Source organism: Equus caballus, chromosome 15, assembly GCF_041296265.1.
Source record: "Equus caballus isolate H_3958 breed thoroughbred chromosome 15, TB-T2T, whole genome shotgun sequence".
Classification (NCBI taxonomy): domain Eukaryota; kingdom Metazoa; phylum Chordata; class Mammalia; order Perissodactyla; family Equidae; genus Equus; species Equus caballus.
The window spans coordinates 45,180,235-45,203,827 of record NC_091698.1 but is presented as its reverse complement, the minus strand read 5'-3'; the positions used below and the strand labels follow the sequence as shown (position 1 = coordinate 45,203,827).

Here is a 23,593-nt window from a genome sequence, read left to right as displayed (position 1 = left end):
TCTACTTATATGAGGTTTCTGAAATAGTTGAACTCATAGAAACAGTAGATGGTGGTTGCCAGGGCTATGGGGAGGGGAAAATGGGGAATTGCTGTTCAACAGTTTATAGTTTCAGTTATGCAAGATGAGCAAGTTCTAGCCACCCCACAACATGGTGCCTATAGTTAGTAATACTCCACTGTGCATTTAAAAAAGAGATGTACCCTTTATCAAGAGGCCAGAGCTCATATTAAGTGTTCTTATTGGAATAAAAAAGTATATATTAAAAAAGAAAGAATCTTCTGTGGCAAATGCAGATGTAAAAATGTTTAAATATTATTGTTTGATATTCAGTATTATATTTTTAAAAATAACGTATCACAAGCAGGTAGGGTTGATCTAGCAAAGCAGATGGTTCAGTATTAGGAAATTATAAACATATATTTTTACATTAGTAGGAAAACCACAATTATTTTAATAGGCTCCAAGAAGGTATTGTGGAAATAAAAATAAAAAATAATAATCTGTTTCCAATTAAAAATATTTCTTTAAATTAGAGAACAATGCCTCAATATGATAAAGAATATGTATTTGATAGTAGCAATCAGCATAGTCAAAGTTCAAATACTTTTTTAATGCATATGAAACATTTGTGAGTGATGTTATCAAACATGGTGAAGTCATACAGTCTAAGGCTCTGTTCCTGCACAAAAACACCTCCTAGACTAGACAATGTGTCAGAATCAACTTTTGCAGAACTCTGGAATCTAGTAAGAACTTAAAAATAAAAAGGAACACTTACTGAAGTAAAGAGTTGTTGCATTTCAGTAAGGGTTTTTTTTTGTTTTTGTTTTCTTTTTTTTGGCTGCAAGTGTTTAAGGAAACTCTGTCAAAACTATAGCTGACCGTTAAGCTCAGAGAACATAGACTTCAGTGCCACACACAACAAAGAATACAAACTTTTTACAAAAGTAGTTTAGAAAAGTAGCAAACAACCCAAAACAAGCAACAACAACAAACCCCAGGTAGGAGGGAGAATCTGATATCCAGAGTTGCCACACTGTAATATTTGATATGTCCAATTTTCAACAAATTATTATGCACTTAAAGTATGACCATTCTCAGGAAAAAAAGTAGTTCATAAAAACTGCCCCTGAGGAAGCACAGTAATTATACTTATTTGAAAAAGATTTCAAATCAACTGTCTTAAATATGCTCAAAGAGCTAAAGAAAGTCATGGACAAAGAACTGAAGAAAACAAAGAAAAGAACGTCTCACCAAATAGAGATATCAAAAGAGGAATAGAAATTATAAATGAATTCTGGAGGTGAAAATACAGTAATTGAAATGAAAAATCAATAGCAGATTTGAGCAGGCAGAACAAAGGATCTGTGAACTTGAAGATATGTCAATTGAGATTACCGAGTCTGAGGCCCAGAAAGAGAAAAGAATAAAGAAAAATTAACAGTGCCATGAGATATCACCAAACGTACCAACGTACCAACACATGTATAATGGAAGTCCCAGGGGGAGAGAAAGGGACAAAAATAATACTTGGTGAAGTAATTGTTGAAAACTTCCCAAATTTCATGGAAAACGTACATCTACACTTCTAAGAAGCTTAGTAAACTCTAAGCAGCATAAACTGAAAGAGTTCCACACCAAGACACGTTATAGTCAAATTGTTGAAAACCAAAGACAGGAAATCTTAAACGCAGCAATAGAGAAGCAAGTCATCACTTACAAGAGATCTTCAGTAAGATTAACAGTCAAGTGCTCTTTAGAAACCATGGAGGCCTAAAGGGAGTGGGATGATGTATTTAAGGTGCTGAAGGAAAAAACTGCCAAAGAAGAATTCTGTATCTGGCAAAACTAGCTTTCGAAATGTACAAGAATTTAAGACCAGGTAAACATTAACCTAGGGGTTTTTCCTGCAAGAAATGCTACAGGGAGTCATTCAGGTGAAATGAAAGGCCACTAGACAGTAACACAAAGCCATATGAGGAAATAAAGAACAATGGTACCATTTCAAACCTGCTAAGATAGCTTTATTTTAAAAATGGAGAATAAAAAGCTTGGCAAAGGTACGGAGAAATTGGAACCCTTATGCATTGCTGGTGGGAATGTAAAATAGTGCAGCTGCTGTGGGGAACAGATTTGCAGTTCCTCAAACAGTTGATAGGATTGCAATAATAATAATGCGGAATAATAAATAATAGTATGACCCAGCAATTCCAGTACTAGATATATACCTAAAAGAATTGAAAAACAGTTGGTCAAACAAAAAATTATACCTAAGTTTTCGTAGCAGCATTGTTCACAAAAGCCAAAAAGTGGAAACAGCTAAATGTCCATCAACTGATGAATGGATAAAGTGTCGTATATCCAATATGATGGAATATTATTGAGCCATATATAGGAATGAATTTCTGATACTTGCTACAACATAGGTGAATGTTGAAAACATTATGCTAGGTGAAGGAATCCAGACATGAAAGGTCACATATTATTTAATTGATATGAAATATCCAGAGTAGATAAATTCATAGAGATAGAAAGTTTATTAGTATTTGCCAAATGCTGAGTGGAAAGGAGAAAGGAATAGAGATGGCTTACTGGATATGGGTTTCCTTTTGGGTTGGTAAAAATATTTTGCAACCAGATAAAGGTGATGGTTACACACTACACAGAGGTGTTCTAAATGGTACCCAATTGTGTACATTAAAATGGTTAACTTCATGTTATATGAATTTTGCCTCAATAAAGCATTTGTTTATAAGCTGATTAGTATATTTTATATTCTGTCTATCTTTTGCTTATGTTGTGTTCACTTCTCCATTAAACATTCTTGTAAAAGAATATATTTTAAAGCTCTGTTATATACATGTGTTCACACACAATATTATTGCTTAGGTTTGCTGTTGTATATTTAAGTTGTTTTGAATATAAATAATCAGGTTCTACTCATCTTAGTAGGTTTGGGATTGATTTTAAATGTACAGCAAGATTTTCAGGTTTTTCCAGAAAACATTTAAAAAGAACACTTGTTGATTCTAATACAAGTAGAAATTGTTTCAGCTGTTTTTTTTAAATTTTTTGTTTCGAGTTCCTAAAAAATAAAACCATGAACAACTTACAAAATTACTCCTGCCAGGTAATTCTGTGTTAATTTATAAATTTTTCTAAAATTTTACAGTCAAATTTATGGTAACCCGTATTTGTTTTTAAAAACATTTATTTCCATACCTTTTTGATTTTCAAGGAAGTTTTGCATGGAGTAGTAATCCAAGTTTCATTTCTTTGTAGAGGGTAGATTTTGCTTTTAGTGCTAGATTTCTCTGTGTTTGCATGCGCATGCACATGTGTGTGTTTTGTTTTATGTGACAGGGAAGAACTATTTTTTCTATCTTTTCTGGCTTGTTTTATGAAGTCTGTGACTAGCAATATTAAGCTGAGCAATAAGAGAATAATACATTCTGATAAAACTGAAATAGATCTAAGTGAAAACTTTAATTGAGAAATAGTCTCTGGAAATTTCCAAAGGACATATATCAGCTAAACAGTACTTTTGTAAGAGTTTTATTGGAGTACTCTTTACATACTATAAGGTTTACCCATTTAAAGTCTATAATTTAATGGTTTGTGCTTTATTTACAGAATTGTACAATAACCTAATTTTAGAACATTTTTATCATCCCTTCTCCCCTCCACCCCACCCCAATTCCCCTAGCCATAGGCAATGACTAATCCACTCTCTGTATGGATTTTCCTATTCTGGACATTTCATGTAAATGGAATCATATGATATGTGATCTTTTGTGACTCCTTTATTTTACTTGGCATAATGTTTTCAAGATTCATCCATGTTGTGTAGTAGCATGAATCAGTACTTAATTACGTTTTATTGCCAAGTAATATTCCATTGTATGAATGTATCATATTTTATTTGTCCATTCACCAGTTGATACACTTCCCCCCCCCCCCCCCACTTTTTTGGCTATTGTGAATAGTGCTGCTATGAATATAAGTGTAAAAGTTTTTGAGTGAATATGTTTTCACATTTCTTGGGTATATACCGTAACGGCACCACTTTGCATTCCCACCAGCAGTATATGAAGGTTCCAATTTTGCCACATCCTTTCAAACATTTGTTATTTTCTTTTTGATTATAGCTATTATGATGGATATGAAGTGGTATCTCATTGTGTTTTGATTTATTTTCCTAATGATAAATGCTGTTGAATGCCTTTTCGTATGCTTATTTGTCGTTTATCTTCTTGGTAGAAATGTCTCTATTCAAATCCTTTGCCCATTTAGTTGTCTAAATTTAAATCCTTTGAATGTAGTTGTCTTTTTACTGTTGAATTGTAAGAGTTCTTTGTATATTCTGAATAATAGACTCTTGCTGGATATTTATTTGCAAATATTTTCCCCTATGTGCTATCGTTTCACTTTCTTAATGGTGACCTCTGAAGCACAAGTTTTTGATTTTGATGAAGTCCAACTTATACTTCTCTTTTATGATAGCTTGTGCTTTTGGTGTCATGTTAAGAAATCATGGCATATCCCAGAGTCACAAAGATTTATCATTTTCTTCAAAGAGATTTAGTTTTAGTTCTTATATTTAAGTCTATGATCCCCTTTGAGGTGATAAAAGTTTTTTTATTTTTTAAAATTGTGGTAAAATATACATAAAATTTACCATCTTAAACATTTTTAAGTATCCAATTCAGTAGTGTTAGCTATATTCCCATTATTGTACAGCCTATCTCCACAACTCTTCTTTTTGTAAAACTGAAACTATATATCCATCAAATTACAACTCCCCATTTTCCCTTCTCCCCAGTCTCTGGCAACCACCATTCTAATTTCTGTCTCTATGAATTTGACTCCTTTAGGTGTCTCATAAAAGTAGGATTGTACAGTATTTGTCTTTTTGTGACTGGTTTATTTCACTTAGCCTAATGTCCTCAGGGTTTATCCATGTTGTATCATGTGTCAGAACTTCCTTCTTTTTAGAGGCAGAATAACATTCTGTTGTATGCATATACCACATTTTGTTTATCCATTCTTTCGTCAATGGACACTGAATTACCTCCACCTTTTGGCTATTGTGAATAGTGCTCCTGTGAACAGGAGCATACAAATATCTCCTTGAGACCCTGCTTTTAATCTTTTGAGTGTAGACCCAGAAGTGGAATTGTTAGATCATGTGCTCATTCTGTTTTTAAGTTTTGTCAAACTGCCGTACTGTTTTCCATAGCAGCTGTACCACTTTACGTTCCTACCAAAAGTGGACAAGGATTCTAGTTTCTCCACATTTTCACCAATACTTGTGACTTTCTGTGTTTTTGATAATGGCCATCTTACGCATGTGAAGTTATGTCTTGTTATGGTTTTGATTTGCATTCCCCTGATGATTAACAATGTTGAGCATCATATGCTTGTTGGCCAGTTGTCTCTCTTTTTTGGAGAAGTGTCTTTTCAAGACCTTTGCCCCTTTTTGAATCAGGTTGTTTATTTTTTCATTTTAGAGTTGTAAGAGTTCTTTATATATTCTAGATATTAACTCCTCACCAGATTTGCAAATATTTTCTCCCATTCTGTAGGTTGCCTTTTTACTCTGCTGATTGTGTGCTTTGATGCACAGACGTTTTAAATTTTGATGTCCAATTTATATATTTTTACTTTTGTTGCTTGTCTCCTTAGAGTTTTATATATAGAGGGCAAATTCATTCTTTTGCACATGCATATTCAGTTGTCCCAGGACTGTTTACTGAAAAAATGATTCTTACCCATGAATTCTCTTGGCCCCTTTGTTGGAGATCAACTCACCATAAATGTCAATGTTTATTTCTGTACTGTTAGTTCTATTCCCTTGATCTATATGTCTATCCCTGTACCAGTACCACCTTACCTTTTTGATTACTGTAGCTGTGTAGTTAAGTTTTGAAATCAGAAAGTGAGTCCTCCAACTTTGTTCATCATTTTCAAGATTGGTTTGACCACTGTGGGTCCCTTGAATTTCTATATGAATTTTAGGATCTGCTTGTCAATTTTTGCAAAAACTGCCAGCTGGGATTTTGGTAGGAATTGCCTTGAATCTGTAGATCAATATGAGAATTATTGCCATCTTAACAATATTAAATCTTCCAATCCATTGGGCCAGTTTTCCATTTATTTTGATCTTCTGTAATTTCTTTCAACAATGTTTTATAGTATAGTACTCTTATTTTATTTAGGTAAATATATTCTTAAGCATTTTATTCTTTTTTATGCGATTGGAAATGGAACTGTTTTCTTAATTTCATTTTTAGATTGTTCACTGTGTATTGAAATATAGTTGAGTTTTGTATATTGAGCTCATATCCTGCAACTTTGCTGAACTTGTTTATTAGTCCTAGTTGGTTTTGTGTGATTTCCTTGGGGTTTTTTATATAGAAGATCATGTCTTCTGCAAATAGAGATAGTTTTACTTCTTTCTTTCCAATCTAAATTTCTCTAATTGCTTTCCAAATTGCCCTGACTAGACCCTCCAGGATGACGTTGAATATAACAGGGAGAATGGACGTACTTGTTTTGTTCTTGTCCTAAGGGAAAAGCATCTACTGTTTCGCCATTTAGTATAATGTTAGCTGTGCATCTTTTTGTAGATAGCCTTGATCTGGTTGAGGAAGTCCCTTTCATTTCTAGTTTACTGAGTGAGTTTATCATGAAAGAGTGTTGGATTTTGTTCAGCTGAACAATAGCTTTTAAGAGCCTGTTACATATCTAGTTAATCATTGTTGGGATGTAACAAAAGTTTTTATAGCTTATCTGGAAAACGTTATATAAAAATACTAAAATTTATTTGCCAAAGACTAAAGCTATAAGAATTTTTTAAATGGAAAGTTTATTGTGAAAGATGTTTATAATTATTATAAAACTTGAAAGAGGCGATGGGAGATTGTAGGACTTGGAATATTCAAAAAAATGGTAAGGTATGGATTGTTGGAAAGGAGGAAGAAATATCTTTGGGGATGAGTATAATTATACTGGGCATATCTAATTATGCCCAGTTTTAAGAGGCTGGATTAAGTTTATGTTTCTCAAATTGGAATATTTATTTCCCAGTGGTATGTCAGGTAGTGTCAGGGTAATAAGAAGCCATGGAATAAAAATATCATTTTTAAAGTGTTAGTTTTATCCAGTGGTGTTTAATTAATTTATTGGCTTTTTTAAAAATTTAACATTTTATTTTGAAATAATTGTAGATTTATATGCAGTGGTAAATAGTATAGAAGGATTGCTTTTACCCTTTACTCAATTTCTACCAATGGTAACATCTTGCATATCTGTAGTAATATATCACAACCAGGATATTAACACTGATACAGTCAGGATAGTTAACATTTACATCATCACAAGAGTCCCTTATGTTGCCCTGTATAGCTATATTCTCTCTTGCCCTCACCCATTTCTTAACCTCAGGCAAATATAAATCTGATCTCATTCCTGTAATTTTGTCATTTCAAGAATGTTATATAAATAAAACCATATGATATGCAACTTTTAAAATTGGCTTTTCTCAGCATAATTCTGTGGAAAATATCCAGATTGTTGTGTGTATCACTAGTCTGTTCCTTTTTATTACTGCGTAGTATTCCATGATATGGATGTTTTGCAGTTTGTTTAAATATTCACCTATTGGGGCTAGTCTGGTGGCGCAGCAGTTAAGTGCGCACATTCCACTTCGGCGGCCTGGGGTTCGCCGGTTCGGATCCCAAGTGTGGACATGGCACTGCTTGGCAAGCCATGCTGTGGTAGGCATCCCACATACAAAGTAGAGGAAGATGGGCATGGATGTTAGCTCGGGGCCAGTCTTCCTCAGCAAAAAGAGGAGGATTGGCAGCAGATGTTAGCTCAGAGCTAATCTTCCTAAAAAAAAAAAAAAATTCACCTATTGGATGACATCTTGGTTGTTTTCCAATTTTAGGCTATTATAAGTAAAGCTGCTGAAAACATTGATGTGCAGGTTTTTGGTAAACATAAGTCTTTGTTTCTGTGGGAACAGAAGTGCTATCGTTGGGTCATATGGTAGTTGTATGTTTAGTTTTTTGAGAACTGCTACACCATTTTCCAGAGTAGTTGAACTATTTTATTAGTTCCCACCAGTAATGTGTGAGTGATTCCGTTACTCCACAGCCTCACTAGCATTTGGTGTTCTCACTGTTTTTTGTTTTAGCCATTCTGATAGATATGTAATGCTATCTTATTGTGGTTTCAATTTGCATTTCCTTAATGATTAATGGTGTTGAACATCTTTTCATGCCCTTCTTCCCATCTCTATCCTTTCCAGTGAAATGTCTATTTTTATTGCCTATTTTTCTGATTGGATTGTCTTTTATTTTTTACTGTTGAGTTTTCAGAGTTCTTTATATATGTTAGATACAAGTCTTTTATTGGATATGGAATTTTCAAATATTTTCTTCCAGTCTGCAGCTGGGAGAGAGCAGGGCACCTCATTACTTCTGAGTGGGGATGAAAGTCTGGTCTTCTGTGTGGTCCACTGAAACCATTGACACCGCTGACACCACATGAGAATTAGCTCATTACCAGCCAGCTGGTGTGAAAATAAGTCCTGGGCTCTTCCTTGGCCATCTCTAATACCACCTTGGCCTGGATGTTGAGGTGCCTCAGTATAGGTTTGCAAGGGTAGAATTCTAGGCTCTTTACTTGGCCTTTGCTGGTATAGATGTGGCTGAGGCCACAGTATTTTTTCTGTGGTGTTTGGCTGGAATAGAGCAATTATTGTCTAAAAGTTTTCTGTCTTGCTGGACTTCACCTTTACTGTTTTTTTTTTTTTAGCTAATGAGAGCAGGTTTTTGTTAGAGCTTTTTTCTGTGCTCTTTGTTCCTAGGTCACTGGCTCCTTCAGCTCCAAATCTGGTATATATTTGAGGTAAAAAGAAACCCTAGGGATCTTACTACCATGTCATTCCTCAGATCCCAAGGTCCCTAGCCAGTTTGGCTTCTTTACATCTTTTAGTTTCTTCTTAAGTTTGTTTTATATGTGATGTCCAGAATATTTAGTTGTACCTAGCAGGAGAAATAGGGGAAAGTACATCTACTCCATTATGTAGGAAGTGGCAGTATAATTTAAAATGTTTTTATATAAAATCAAATGTGGCTATATCATCAAGTAGTTGCCCGGTTATGACTTTATAGATAAAACACAGAAATCTTTAAGAAATGTTATATTTATGGTATCTTTAGGTACTGATCCTACACCCCAGGAAGAGGTACTAGTTGTTTTTCCTATTATTTGTGGTAAAATACTAGGGTGTACGCCAAGCTTCTTTAACAAAGAGACCCAAAAATACAATGGCTCAAATAAGGTAGAATTTTATTTTACTTTCATGTGATAGTCCGGGATAGGAAAGGGAGCTCTGCACCTTGAGGTCATCTGAAGACCCAAGCTGACTGGGCAGCCAAGCCATCCTTGCACGTTGCTTCCAGGGTTGTTCTAGACATCACCATTTTCAGCTGGCAAGAGTAATGGTGATGGTAGTGATGGTGGTAGTAGGAACATGGAGGTCAAGAACTTGATTTTATTAAGGACAGGAAGCAGAAGTTGTACTTACTGCTTTTGTGCATAACCTGTTCGCCTAAACCTAGTCATATGGGCTTACAACTAGCTGCAAAAGAAACTGGAAACGTCTCCAGCTTGGTGGCCATGTGACCAGCAAAAGTTGAGGTAAGGGACTTTGTTACTAAAAGAAAAACTGTGAGAATACTGGGGGACAACAGTGGTCTTTGCTTTTGTTACTTTAGTGAAAAATTTTTACAGGAAATTAACTGCGTAGTCTTAGTTATCGTGAGCCATTTTATTCTATAGTTAACTGTCTTTTTCTTGTTGTGTTCTTACCTGTTTTATTGTAAAAGATCAAAATGATCTTCATGGTCAAATCATAGCCTGAATGTAAAACTGAATTTTATATAACTGTTTACACTACTTCAAGTAAGAACTTGTTTATATCTTCTAGGGTTTACGGAGTCCAGGGGGAATAGGATGCCAGCCAGAAGCTGTATGTAGTCACATTATTATTGAGAGCCATGAAAAAGGATGTTTCAGGACTCTAACTGCTGAACAACCACAATTGGACAGCCGCCCTTGCGTTTTCAGATCTGCTGATACCTCAGAAATGATCAGAGGACAACAGAGCCCATCATCATGGAGAACCAGGCACATCAACCTTTCCAGATCACTAGACCAGAACAACCCCCATTTTGAAGTTTGGAATTCCTTGCAGTTACAAAGTCATTCCCCATTTCAAAACTTTACAGCTGATGACTTCAAAATTAGCAAGGGGCTTCGAATGCCATTCCGTGAAAGGATGAACCCTTGGCTGTCAGAATTAGTAGAACCTGCTTGTGTGCCACCTGAAGAAATGGATTGTCATTCATCACACATGGTGCCCCCAGAACCCATGAAAAAGTTTACTACCTCCATCACTTTTTCATCTCATCGACATTCTAAATGCTTTTCAGATTCCTCTGTTCTTAAGGTTGGTGTTACTGAAGGTAACCAGTGTACTGGAGCATCTGTGGGGGTATTTAATTCTCATTTTACTGAAGAGCAAAATCCTCCTAGAGATCTAAAACAGAAAACCTATTCCCCTTCGTCATTTAAAACCATTAGTCATTCACCAGATAAAGCTGTGACTATTTTAGCGGAAAGTAGTAGGCAAAGCCAAAAATTACCTGTTGAACATCCTCACCAAGAAGAAAAACTCTTAGAAAGATATTTTAAAGGCAGTCTTTCTGAGCCCAGTACCAGTGCAAATTGTAGCAATTTCAAGGAAGTTCATTTTTCTGATAACCATACCCTCATTAGCATGGGCAGACCAAGTTCCACACTAGGAGCAAAACAGAAGACTGTAACTAGAACTCCAGACCTTCCTTCGCATATTTTTCTTGAACAACGAGAGCTCTTTGATCAAAGCAAAGTGTCACATGCAGATCACCACGTGAGAAAACACCATTCTCCCCCTCTTCAACATAAGGATTATGTAGTTTCAAACCTTCCTTGTCGCATTTTTCTTGAAAAACAAGAACTCTTTGAACAAAGCAAATCCCCACATGTAGATCATCAGATGAGAGAAAACCACTCTCCCCTTCCTCAAGGTCAGGATTATATAGCTTCAGACCTTCCTTCTTCCATTTTTCTTGAACAACGTCAGCTCTTTGAACAAAGCAAAGTCTCAGATGTAGATCACCACATGAGAAAACATGATTCCCCCCTTCCTCAAGGTCAGAATTGTGTAGTAGAAAAGAATAATCAACCTAAGCCTAAATCACACATTTCTAATATAAATGTTGAAGCCAAGTTCAATAATGTGGTTTCCCAGTCAGCCCCAAATCAATGTACATTAGTAACATCTGCATCTACTCCACCTTCAAATAGAAAAGCACTTTCTTGTGTTCGTATAACTCTTTGTCCCAAGACTCCTTCCAAGTTGGATAGTGGAACCTTAGATAAAAGATTTCATTCATTGGATCCTGCTTCTAAAACAAGGATGAATAGTGAGTTTAAGTCTGACCTACAAACTATATCTTCAAGATCATTGGAACCGACCTCCACATTATTGACCAGTAATCCTGTAGCACAGGATCAAGAATCTTTAGGTTTTCTAGGACCTAAATCTTCACTGGACTTCCAAGTTGTACAGTCTCTTCTAGATAGTAGTACTGTTACTCAGGACTTGAAAATCATGCCTTTTCAGAATAGCCAGATAGTAACGTCAAGGCAAACACAAGTGAACATTTCAGATTTGGAAGGCTATTCCAATCCAGAAGGGACTCCGATATCCACAGATCGGTGAGTCTCGTGATGACAAGCAAGCTGATGGAATTTGTGCTAAAGGGTTTAAAATACTTAAGCAAATGTAAATTCTTGGGGGAAAGGAAGTATGTTTTCTCTTAGAGGAGGTTGTATCTGACTAATCTGCTAGAAGTCTTTCAAGGGTTAAATATGTAAGTAAGAGAACATCTGAAGGTAATGTATTTATACTTTCAAAGGTCTTTTGACAAGACTTGCCATCAAGTGTTTTAAAGCATTGGATTACTTTGAGAAGAATCTTTGATCATCCAGTGCTACAATTTACTAATTCCTTATTTGTTGTGTTGGAGATATGTTGAAGACCAGGCTTTGGGAGGGTGTGCATACATGCACTCACTCTCCTGCTTGCTGGCTTGTGCCTGCACTCGCTCGCTCTCTGTTTTCATTTCATGATTCTCCTCAAATTTTTTTTTTTTAAAGATTGGCATCTGAGCTAACAACTGTTGCTAATCTTCTTTTTATTTTTCTGCTTTTTCTCCCCAAATCCCCCCAGTACATAGTTGTATATTTCAGTTGTGGGTCCTTCTAGTTGTGGCATGTGGGATGCTGCCTCAGCGTGGCCTGACGAGTGGTGTCGTGTCTGTGCCCAGGATCTGAACTGGTGAAACCCTGGGTTGCCAAAGCGGAGCATGCAAACTTAACTGCTCGGCCACGGGGCTGGCCCCTCTCCTCAAATATTTAATATTTGCAATGAAAAAAGGGAACTTTGCAATGGAGAATCTTGGCAGACATCACTTTAGCCAAGTTATCAAAGTTAACATCACCAGTAATGCATATTAGCATAATGTGCTCCCTGATGTGTTGCCTCACTTCACAGTGGATAAATCTATTAGATTTACATTATTCAGCCTAATTTTAATACTGTTATTAATTCAGTTTTACATTAAGGAGTCTCTTACAGTATGGCTAAACAGAGTTACTCTGTGTATATAATATTTCCACCTTATAGTTAAGAAGGCAGCATATCATAATGGTGAGCACTGGGCTTGGAAAAGAGGAGGGGAAAAAATGTTTATTCAGCTTCCACATGTGGTAGCCATGGCAATGAGAGACTTACATATATTATCTCATTTAATACTCATGATAACCATGAGGTAGGTGGTGGTATCCTTGTTTACCCCCTGGGAAACTGAGACACTGACATTGCTACTTTGTTGGCAAACAGCATTGTCTCAAGTAATACTGTTTGTAAGCAGCAGAATGGGCATTCAAACGCAGCCTGTTTAATCAGATCAAGAGCTTGTTCACTACTTGGTACTGTCTGCCTGAATCTTGAATCCTACTTCAGCTCTTCTACCAACTATCCTCTTGGACAAGTCGTTTAATATCTTTGGCATTCATATGTAGATGATGGTGGAAGGAAAGGGTTGGAAAAGTGAAAGGTCCCTTATAGCTCCAAAAGTTACTAATTGGGAATTGGATTGGGGCAAAAAAAAAAACAAGGTCAATCTCTGGTTTCAAGTGTTATAAATGGTAGGGTGCTATAGAGATCATTACTGATTCTTTTCCTTTGTTAATGTTTAGAAATTAAAAGATGGACAAGTTTATATACAATACTTAAACTCTTCAAAGTGATAAAATGCCAGGTTATTGGAGCTGAATTCCTTGAATGAGAAGAAAATAATAGATGTTTATAAATATGTATAATAATAATAGGCATAATAATAATATAATGTCATGAACACATGACAATATAATAATAATGTCATGTGTTCAGAATGTACTAAATGCCAGGCATTGTAGTGGATGCTTATATCATTTTATGCTTAGTATAATCATCAAGGATAGATATTATTACCTCAATTTATAGATTTTAAAAACCTAATACTTAGGGAAATTAAATGTTTTGCCCAAGATCACATGGCCGTTAAGTGTTGGAGATAGCATTTGAACCTGGATTTGTCTGACTCCAGAGTCCATAAATAATTCAAGCTATATACATAAAACATGTGTAAATATATATGTATTAAATATATATATATTTTAACTTTTAATTTTGAGATAATTTTAGACTTGCAGAGAGGAGTTGCACAAATAGTGATAAGAGTTCCTGTATTATCTATTGCTGTGTAACATATTACCCTGACATGTAGCAGCTTAAAACAATAAATATTATCCCAAAGTTTCTGTGGTTCAGAAATCCAGGTGTGGCTTAGCTGGGTGCTTCTGGCTCAAGGTCTCTTACAAGGTTACAGACAAGGTATTGGCTGCAGCTGTGGTCTCATCTCAAGGCTTGACTGAGAGGGTGTACTTCCAAGCTCACTCACATGGCTGTTGGCCAAAGACATCAGTTCCTTCCTTCCTTAAGGCAACTCAAATACGACAGCTAAGCTTCTCTCAGAGTGAGCAAGTGAGAGAGCAAGAGAAGGTGCCCAAGACAAAAGCTGCAGTCTGTCTGTAACCTATGGAAGTGAATCTCACCACTCTGCCACATTTCTATTTGATAGAAATGAATCGCTATTTCCCGTCCATCCTCAAGGATTAAGGATTACACAAGGGCATGAATACCAGGAGGCAGAAGTCATTGGGGAATATGTTAAAGGTTGCCCATGTGCCCTTTACCAAAACTTCCCCTTATGTTAACATCTTATCATAACATCATAACCTTAAAACATTTACTAAAACTAAGAAATTATCCTTCATATAAAATTATTACTAAAGTATAGACTGATTTGGATTTCACCTGGTTTTTCCATAAATGAACCTAAATGAACAGAAAGTTTCAGATCCAACCCAAGATCCCACCTTGCGTTTTATTGTCTTGTCTCCTCAGGCTCCTCCAATCTGTGGCTGTTTCTCAGTCTTTCCTTGTTTCACATGACCTTGACACTTTGGAGAGAATTGATTAGTTGTTTTGGAGAAAGTCTTTCCATTTGGCTTTGTGTGATGTTGCCTCAAGATTCGACTGAGATTATGCGTTCTCAGTGCGTCTCATCAGGGAGCACATTGTTGATATGCATAATTGGTGATGTTAACCTTGATCACTTAGTTAAAGTGGTGTCTACCCAGATTCTCCACTGTAAAGTTACTGTTTTTTCTTTGTAAATACTAAATATTTGCGGGAGGTACTGATAGACTATGCAAATATCCTGTTTGTGCTTAAACTTTAATCACTAATTTTAGCATTCATCAGTGGATTTTGCCTGTAGCAATTATTACTCTGGTATTCTAATGGAGTTTTAAAATTTCTATCATTCCTTCCACATTTATTAATTGAAATTCTTCTATAAGCAAGAGCTATTGTTCCTCCCCCATTTGTTTATTCTTTTAATTATTCATGTACATCACGTGGACTCAGGAGCATTTATTTCATTCTTTGGATTATAATCTAATAGTACTCAAAAGTTGTTTCAGTTATAGCTATTGAGAACACTTTCTTATTGGCTCCTTTACCCTGCCCTAGCCCTGAAATCAACCCTCGTTTCTTTTCTTTGGAGAATAGGATTTATTCTTTTTCTTTTTTTCCCCCCAGCTTTATTGATAGAACATTGTGTAAGTTTAAAAGTTTGATGGACACATATATTGCAAAACAGTCACCACCATAGCATTAGCTAACACATCCATCATGTCACATAATTACCTTTTTTTTGTGGTAAGAACATTTAAAATCTACTCTCATAACAACTTTCAAGTGTATAATACATTATTAACTATCATCACAGTGCTCGCATAGATCCCCATAACTTATTCATCTTCTAATTGGAAGTTTGTACCCTTTGACCAATATCTCCTCATTTCCGCCTCCCCCAGCTCCTTGTAGCCACCATTCTACTCTTTGTTTCCATGAGTTCATCTTTGTTAAATTCCACATATAACTGATATACAATATTTGTCTTTCTCTCTCTGACTTATTTCACTTAGCATAATGCCCTCAAAGTCCACCTATGTTGCTGCAAATGACAGGATTTCCTGCTTTCTAATGGCTGCATAATATTCCTCTGTATAGGTATACCACATCTTCTTTTTCAGTTCAATTGTGGATGGACACTTAGGGTGTTTCCACATCTTGGCTGTTGTAAATAATGCTGCGGTAAACATGGGAGTGCAGATATCGCTTCAATATCTCGTTTTCATTTCCTTTGGATCTATACCCAGAAATGAGATTGCTGGATATGATAGTTCTATTTTTAATTTTTTGAGGAAACTACCTGATGTTTTCCAGTGTCTGCACCAATTTACATTCCCACCAACAATGCACAAGGGTTCCCTTTTCTCTCCATTCTTGCAAACAGTTGTTGTCTCTTGTCTTTTTAATGATGGTCATTCTAACAGGTGTGAAGTGATACCTCATTGTGGTTTTGATTTGCATTTCCCTGATCATTAGTGATGTTGAGCACCTTTTCATGTACCAGTTGGCCATTTGTATGTCTTCTTTGGAAAAATCTCTATTCAGATTCTCTGCCCATTTTTGAATTGGATTGTTTGTTTTTTTGTTATGCAGTTGTATGAGTTCTTTATATATTTTGGATATTAATCCTTTATCTGATATATGGGTTGCAAATATTTTCTCCCATTCTGTATGTTGCCCTTTTCATTTCATTGATTGTTTCTTTTGCTGTACAGAAGATTTTCTATTTGATGTAGTCCCACTTACTGATTTTTGCTTTTGTTGCTTGTGCTTTTGGTGTCACATCCAAAAACTGCTTGCCAAGACAAATGTCAGGGAGTTTTTCCTCTATGTTTTCTTCTAGGAGTTTTACAGTTTTAAGTCTTATATTTAAATCTTTAGTACATTTTGTGTTAATTTTTGTGAGTGGTGTGAGATGGGAGTCCAATTTCAATTTTCTGCATGTAGTTATCCAATTTTCCCAGCACCATTTATTGAAGAGACTATCCTTTCCCCATTGTATATTCTTGGTTCCCTTGTCAAATATTACTTGACTATGCAGGGATTTATTTCTGTGCTCTCTATTCTGTTCCATTGGTTTCTGTGTCTATTTTTATGCCAGTACCATACTGTTTTGATTTCTGTGGTTTTGTGGTGTAGTTTGAAATCAGAAAGAGTGATGCCTCTGATTTTTTGTTCTTCTTTCCCAGAATTGTTTTGGCTATTCAGGATCTTTGTGGCACCATACAAATTTTAGGATTGTTTTTTCTCTTTCTATGAAAAATGCCATTGAAATTTTGATAAGGATTGCATTGAATCTATGAATGGCTTTGGGTAGTATGGACATTTTAACAGTGTTAATTCTTCTGGTCCATAAACATGGGATATTTTTCCATTTGTTTGTGTCTTCCTCAATTTCTTTCATCAAAGTCTTGTAGCTTTCAGTGTACAGAACTTTCACTTCCTTGATTAAATTTATTCCTAGGTATTTTATTGGGTTCAATGCTGTTGTGAATAGGATTGTTTTCTTTATCTCTTTTTCGGATATTTTATTGTTAGTGTATGGAAACAGAACTGATTTTGTATCTGCAGCTTTACTGAGTTCATTGATTAGTTCTAACAGGTTTTTGGTGGACTCTTTAGGGTTTTCTTTATATAAGATCATTTCATCTGCAAAAGACTATTTTAATTCTTCATTTCTGATTTGGATGCCTTCTGTTTGTTTTTCTTGCCTTATTGCTCTGGCTAGGACTTCAGTACTATGTTGAATAAGAGTGGTAAGAGAAGCACCTTTATCTATTTTCTGATCTTAGAGTAAAAGCTTTAACCTTTCACCATTGAGTATGAAGTTAACTGAGGGTTTGTCATACATGACCTTTATTATGTTGAGATATGTCCCTTCTACACCCAATTTGTTGAAAGTTTTTGTTATGAAAGGATGTTGTATTTTGTTGAATGCTTTTTCTTAATCTATTGAGGTAATTATATGCTTTTTATCTTTCATTCCATTAAAGTGGCATATCACATACTGATTTGCAAATGTTGAACCATTCTAGCATCCCAGAGATAAATCCCAGTTGATCATGGTGCATGATTCTTTTAATACACTGTTGAGTTTGGTGTGCTAATATTTATTTTTTTTACTTTTTATTGAGATTATGATAGTTTACAACCTTGTGAAATTTCACTTGTACATTATTATTTGTCAGTCATATTGTAGGTGCACCACTTCACCCTTTGTACCCACCCCCCAACCCCCTTTCCCCTGGTAACCACCAATCTATTCTCTTTGTCTACGTGTTTAACTTCCACACATGAGTGGAGTCATACAGAGATTGTCTTTCTCTATCTGGCTTATTTCACTTAACATAATACCCTCAAGGTCTACCCATGTTCTTGTGAATGGAATGATTTTATCTTTTTTTATGGCTGAGTAGTTTTCCATTGTGTATATATATATATATATATATATATATACACCATATCTTCTTTATCCAATCATCAGTTGATGGGCCCTTAGGTTGCTTCCACGTCTTGGCTATTGTGAATAATGCTCTAGTGAACATAGGTGTGCATGGGTCTTTTTGAATTGCTGATTTCAAGTTCTTTGGATAGATACCCAGTAGTGGGATGGCTGGGTCATATGGTATTTCTATTTTTAACTTTTTGAGAAATCTCCATACTGTTTTCCATAGTGGCTGTACCAATTTCCCTTCCCACCAGCAGCATATGAGGGTTCCTTTTTCTCCACAACCTCTCCAACATTTGTTATTTTTTGTTTTTGTTATTTTAGCCATTCTAACAGGTATAAGGTGATATCTTAGTGTAGTTTTGATTTGCATTTCCCTGATGATCAGTGATGATGAGCATCTTTTCATGTGCCTATTGGCCATCTGTGTATCTTCTTTGGAGAAATGTCTGTTTATGTCCCCTGCCCATTTTTTGATTGGGTTGTTTAACTTTTTTGTTGTTGAGTTGTGTGAGTTCTTTATAAATTATGGAGATGAACCCTTTGTCAGATATATGATTTGCAATTATTTTTTCACAATTGGTGGGTTGTTTTTTTGTTTCAATCCTATTTTCCCTTGCCTTGTAGAAGCTCTTTAGTCTGATGAAGTCCCATTTGTTTATTCTTTCTGTTGTTTCCCTTGTCTCAGAAGACATGGTGTCCAAAAAGATCCTTTTAAGGCTGATGTCAAAGAGTGTACTGCCTATATTTCCTTCTAGAAGTTGTATGGTTTCAGGTCTCACCTTTAAGTCTTTGATCCATTTTGAGTTTATTTTTGTGAGTGGTGTAAAAGAATGGTCGATTTTCATTCTTTTACATGTGACTGTCCAGTTTTCCCAATACCATTTGTTGAAGAGACTTTCTTTTCTCCATTGTATGTTCTCAGCCCCTTTGTCAAAGATTAGCTGTCTATAGATGTGTAGTTTTTGATGTGCTAATATTTTATTGAGAATTTTTGTGCCTGTGTTCATCAAGGATATTGGTCTGTAGTTTTCTTACAGTGTCCTTATCTGGCTTTGGTATCAGGGTAATGCTGGCCTTGTAAAGTGAGTTTGGGAATGTTCCTTCCTCTTCAGTTTTTGGACAAGTTTGAGAAGGATTGGTGTTCTTTCTTCTTTAAATGTTTGGTAGAATTCACCAGTGAAACCATCTGGTCTTGTACTTTTCTTTGTTGGGAGGTTTTTGATTACTGATTCAATCTCCTTATTTTCTACTTATTCACAATTGGTAAGTTGTATGTTTCTAGGAATTTATTCATTTCTTCTAGGTTATCCAATTTTTTGGCATACAGTTGTTCATAAGAGTCTCTTGTGATCCTGTGTATTTCTGTGGTATCAGTTGTAATGTCTTCTCTTTCATATCTCATTTATCTCATTTTATTTATTTGAGTCTCCTCTCTTTTTTTCTTAGTCTAGCTAAAGGTTTGTTAATTTTGTTTATCTTTTCAAAATGTCAGATCTTAATTTCATTGATCTTTTCTGTTGTTTTTCTGGTCTTTTTTTCATTTATTTCTGCTCTGATCTTTGTTATTTCCTTCCTCTGCTAACTTTGGGCTAATTTATTCTTATTTTTTTAGTTCCTTGAGGTATAAAGTTAGATTATTTGTATTAAACTTTTCTTTTTTCTTAATATAGCCATTTATTGCTATGAATGTCCCTCTTAGAACTGCTTTTGCCACATCCCGTAGGTTTTGGTATGTTGTGTTTCCATTTTCATTTGTTTCAATATGTTTTTGCTTTCCCGTTTCATTTTTTTGTTTGATACATTGGTTGTTCAGCATTGCATTACTTAATTTCCATATATGTGTAAGATTTCCTGCTTTCCTCATGGTATTGATTTCTAGTTTCATATCATTGTGGTCAGAAAAGGTACTTGGTATGATTTCAGCCTTCCTAAATTTACTAAGATTTGTTTTGTGACCTATCATATGATTTATCCTGGAGAATATTCCATTCATGCTTGATAAGAATGTGTATTCTGCTGCTGTTAGATGGCATGCTCTATATAAGTCTTTTAGGTCCATTGGTCTAAAGTATGATACAAGTCCAATGTTTCTTTGTTAATTTTCCTTCTAGATGCTCCATTTGTTATTGAAAGTAGGGTATTTAAAAACATGAAAGTAGAGGGAGTAAAAGGTTAGTGGGGTTTTTTTTTTCAGGTTAAGTTGTTATCATACAAAATAGATTTTTATATCTATAAGGTGTTTTATGTAGGCTTCATGGTATCCATAAAGCAAAAATGTATAGTAGATTAAGAAAAGATACAGAGAGGGGTGTTGGAACATATCACAATGGAAAATCACCAATTCACAAAGGAAGGCAGTAAGAGAAGAAGAAAGGAACAAGGAAACTACAGAACAGCCAGAAAACAATAAGATGGCATTAGTAAGTCCTTACTTATCAATAATTACTCTAAATGTAAGTGAGTTGAATTCTCTAGTCAAAAAGCATAGAGTGACTGGATGTGAAAAAACAATACCTGACTATGTACTGCATACAAGAGACTCACTCCAGCTTTAAGGACACACAGGCTCAAAGTGAAGAGATGGAAAAAGTTATTCCATGCAAGTGGAAACCAAAAGAGAGCAGGGGTAGCAATATTTATATCAGATAAAGTAGACTTTGCAGACAAAAACAGTAACAAGAGACAAGGAAAGTTATTATATAGTAATAAATGGGTCAATTCATCAAGATATAACAATCATAAATATATACACACCCAACATTGGAGCACCTAAATATATTAAGCAAATACTAACATATCTGAAGGGAGAAATGGACAACAATACACTAATAGTAGAAGACTTCAATACCCCACTTTCATCAATGGAGAACAGTATTTAGAAACCAAAATATAAGCACCAGCTTTGCTCATTACTACTAGGATGTCACTGTTTATAGCCCCTCTCAGTGAATAAAGCTAAGAATTATATGTATGTATATAAACTTGTGCAAATACCTACATCTGTATTCATTTCCATCTCTATTAATTTGTGTGTATTTGTGTGTGTATATATATATTTTTAACCTCAAGTCGATATTGATAGCTCCAACTAATCCAGAACCACAGGGTTGATTTTAGCGTTTTTTCTTTCTTTCTTTGTAACTTCTTTCTCTAATGGTGATAAATCTGGCTCTCATTGTCTACAGTATATTTACGTTAATATATAAATAAAGTAGTTTCAGAATTCTTAACCCGTACCCAGGTGAGAAACAAATTCTCCAACTAGAGTACAGTGTTTATGTGTAGTTTCTCTTGAATTTAGCATTACAGTATCCAGTGAAAACACTGTTTACTGATGTTTTTTAGGTCAGCTTCTTTCTTCCCTATACCCTTCCACGTGAGTTTGTGGCTCATTTATAATATAGTTAGATTCATTTGTCACATCCTGCATTCCATTTTCCTTCCCACATCTTGGTTAATTTTTTTAATTAACATACTGTAAAATTCACTTTTTGTGGTGAACTGCATACAAAGCATTTCCATCAATCCAAAAATTCCCACATGCTATCCCTTTATAGACAATCCTTTCCCTGACCCCTGGCAGTTCCTGGTCTATTTTCTTCCCTCTAGTTCTGCCTTTCCAGAAATCATAAAATATGTAACAGCCTTTTGGGTTTTTGGCTTCTTTTACTTTGCAAAAACAGTTAAGATTCATTCATCGTGTTTTGTGAGTCAGTAGTCTTTTACTTTTTATTGCTTTATTAAGAAAATTGTATATTATATTACAATTTCATTGTATAGATAACCGCAGTTTGTTTATCCATGCATTCACTCTTGGAAGGATATTTTGGTTGTTTCCAGTTTGATTACAATTAGAGTTGTTATAAACATTTGTGTACCAGTTTTTGTTGCTGTAGCATAAATACTCAGGAGTGGGATCGCTGAGTTATGTTATATATGTGTATGTTTTAACTTTATAACAACTGTTTAGACTAAACTCTGCTAAATTGTTTTTCCAGAGTGGCTGTACCTTTACATTCCCACTAGCAACGTATGGAGTGTTCCAGTTACTCTACATCCTTGCCAACATGTGGTATTGTCAGTATATTTTAGCCATTTTTATAGGTGTACAGTGGTATTTCAATAGGGTTTCCAGTTATATTTCCCTAATGGCTTTTCTTCTTTTAATGTATTTTTTTTACCATCCTCTTTGGTGAAGTGATTTCTTTTCTTTTCTTTTTTTTTTGTGGAAGATTAGCCCTGAGCTAACTGCTGCCAGTTCTCCTCTTTTTGCTGAGAAAGACTGGTCCTGAGCTAACATCCCTGCCCATCTTCCTCTACTTTATGTGTGGGGTGCCTGCCACAGCATGGCTTGCCAAGCGGTGCCATGTCTGCACCCAGAATTCAAACAGGTGAACCCCAGGCCACGGAAGCGGGACGTGCACACTTAACCACTGCGCCACCGGGCCGGCCCAGTGAAGTGATTTCTTAAATAGTGTTTTTTATTTTCTTACTGTTGAGTTTTGAGAGTTCTTAATATGTTTTAGATACGGGCCTTTGCTGGATATGTTATTATTATTATTTTTTTAAGGTATGCTTTATGGTGAGGAAGATTGGCCCTGAACTAACATCTGTTGCCAATCTTCCTCTTTTTTTTTTTTCCTCCCTAAAGCCCCAGTACTTAGTTGTATATCCTAGTGGTAAGTCCTTCTAGTTCTTCTTCTATGCGGGATGCTGCCACAGCATAGCTTGGTGAGCAGTGTGTAGGTCTGTGCCTGGGATCCGAACCAGTGAACCCCAGGCCACTGAAGCAAAGTGTGCGGACTTAACCACTATGCCACCAGGCTAGCCCCTGGATATGTTATTTGCAAATAGTTTCTCATAGTATGTGACTTGTCTTTTCATCCTCTTAATAGGGTTTTTTGCAGACAAATGGTTTTGATTTTGTTGAAGTCCAATTGATTTTTTTGTGGCTCGTGCAATTGAGTTGACAGTAGTTTTCTTTCAGCACTTTAAAATTCTGCTTCCTTCTGAATTCCATGATTTCTGATGAGAAATCTACAGTTATTTGAATCATTATGCCCCTATGAGTAAGAAGCAATGTTTTTATATCTTCCATCATATTTGGGGAGTTTTCAGCCCTTCTTTCTTCAAATATTTTTTCTGTACCGCACTCTTTCTCCTCTCCTTTTACGTCTCTGATGACACAAATGTTAAATGTTTTGGTATTATCTAACAGGTCCCTGAAGCTCTGTTGATTTTTTTTTCAATCTTTTTTTTCTCTATTGTTCAAATGGAATCATTTCTATTGCTCTGTCTTGGAGTTCACTAAGTCTTTCCTTTGACATTTCCATTCTGCTCATGAGCTCATCCAGTCAGTATTTTATTTGTTATATCACTTTGTAGTTCTAAAATTTCTGTAATTTCTTCTCTATGTATTTTGTTTCTTTGCTGAA

At 35.4% G+C, this 23,593-nt stretch overlaps 1 protein-coding gene across 8 annotated transcripts in view; it reads left to right on the top strand.

Moving 5' to 3' along the window:
- Nucleotides 1-23,593, top strand: part of ALMS1 (ALMS1 centrosome and basal body associated protein) — a 249,616-nt gene that overhangs the window by 124,969 nt on the left and 101,054 nt on the right. For all 8 annotated transcript variants that reach the window (XR_011425978.1, XR_011425977.1, XM_070235326.1 and 5 more), the window contains one exon: nt 10,004-11,838. Coding sequence is in view for 6 of the 8 variants with exons in the window: in XM_070235326.1 (XP_070091427.1) it covers nt 10,004-11,838 (1,835 nt within the window). In the remaining 2 variants the exon portion in view is untranslated. The remainder of the gene's footprint in view (nt 1-10,003; nt 11,839-23,593) is intronic.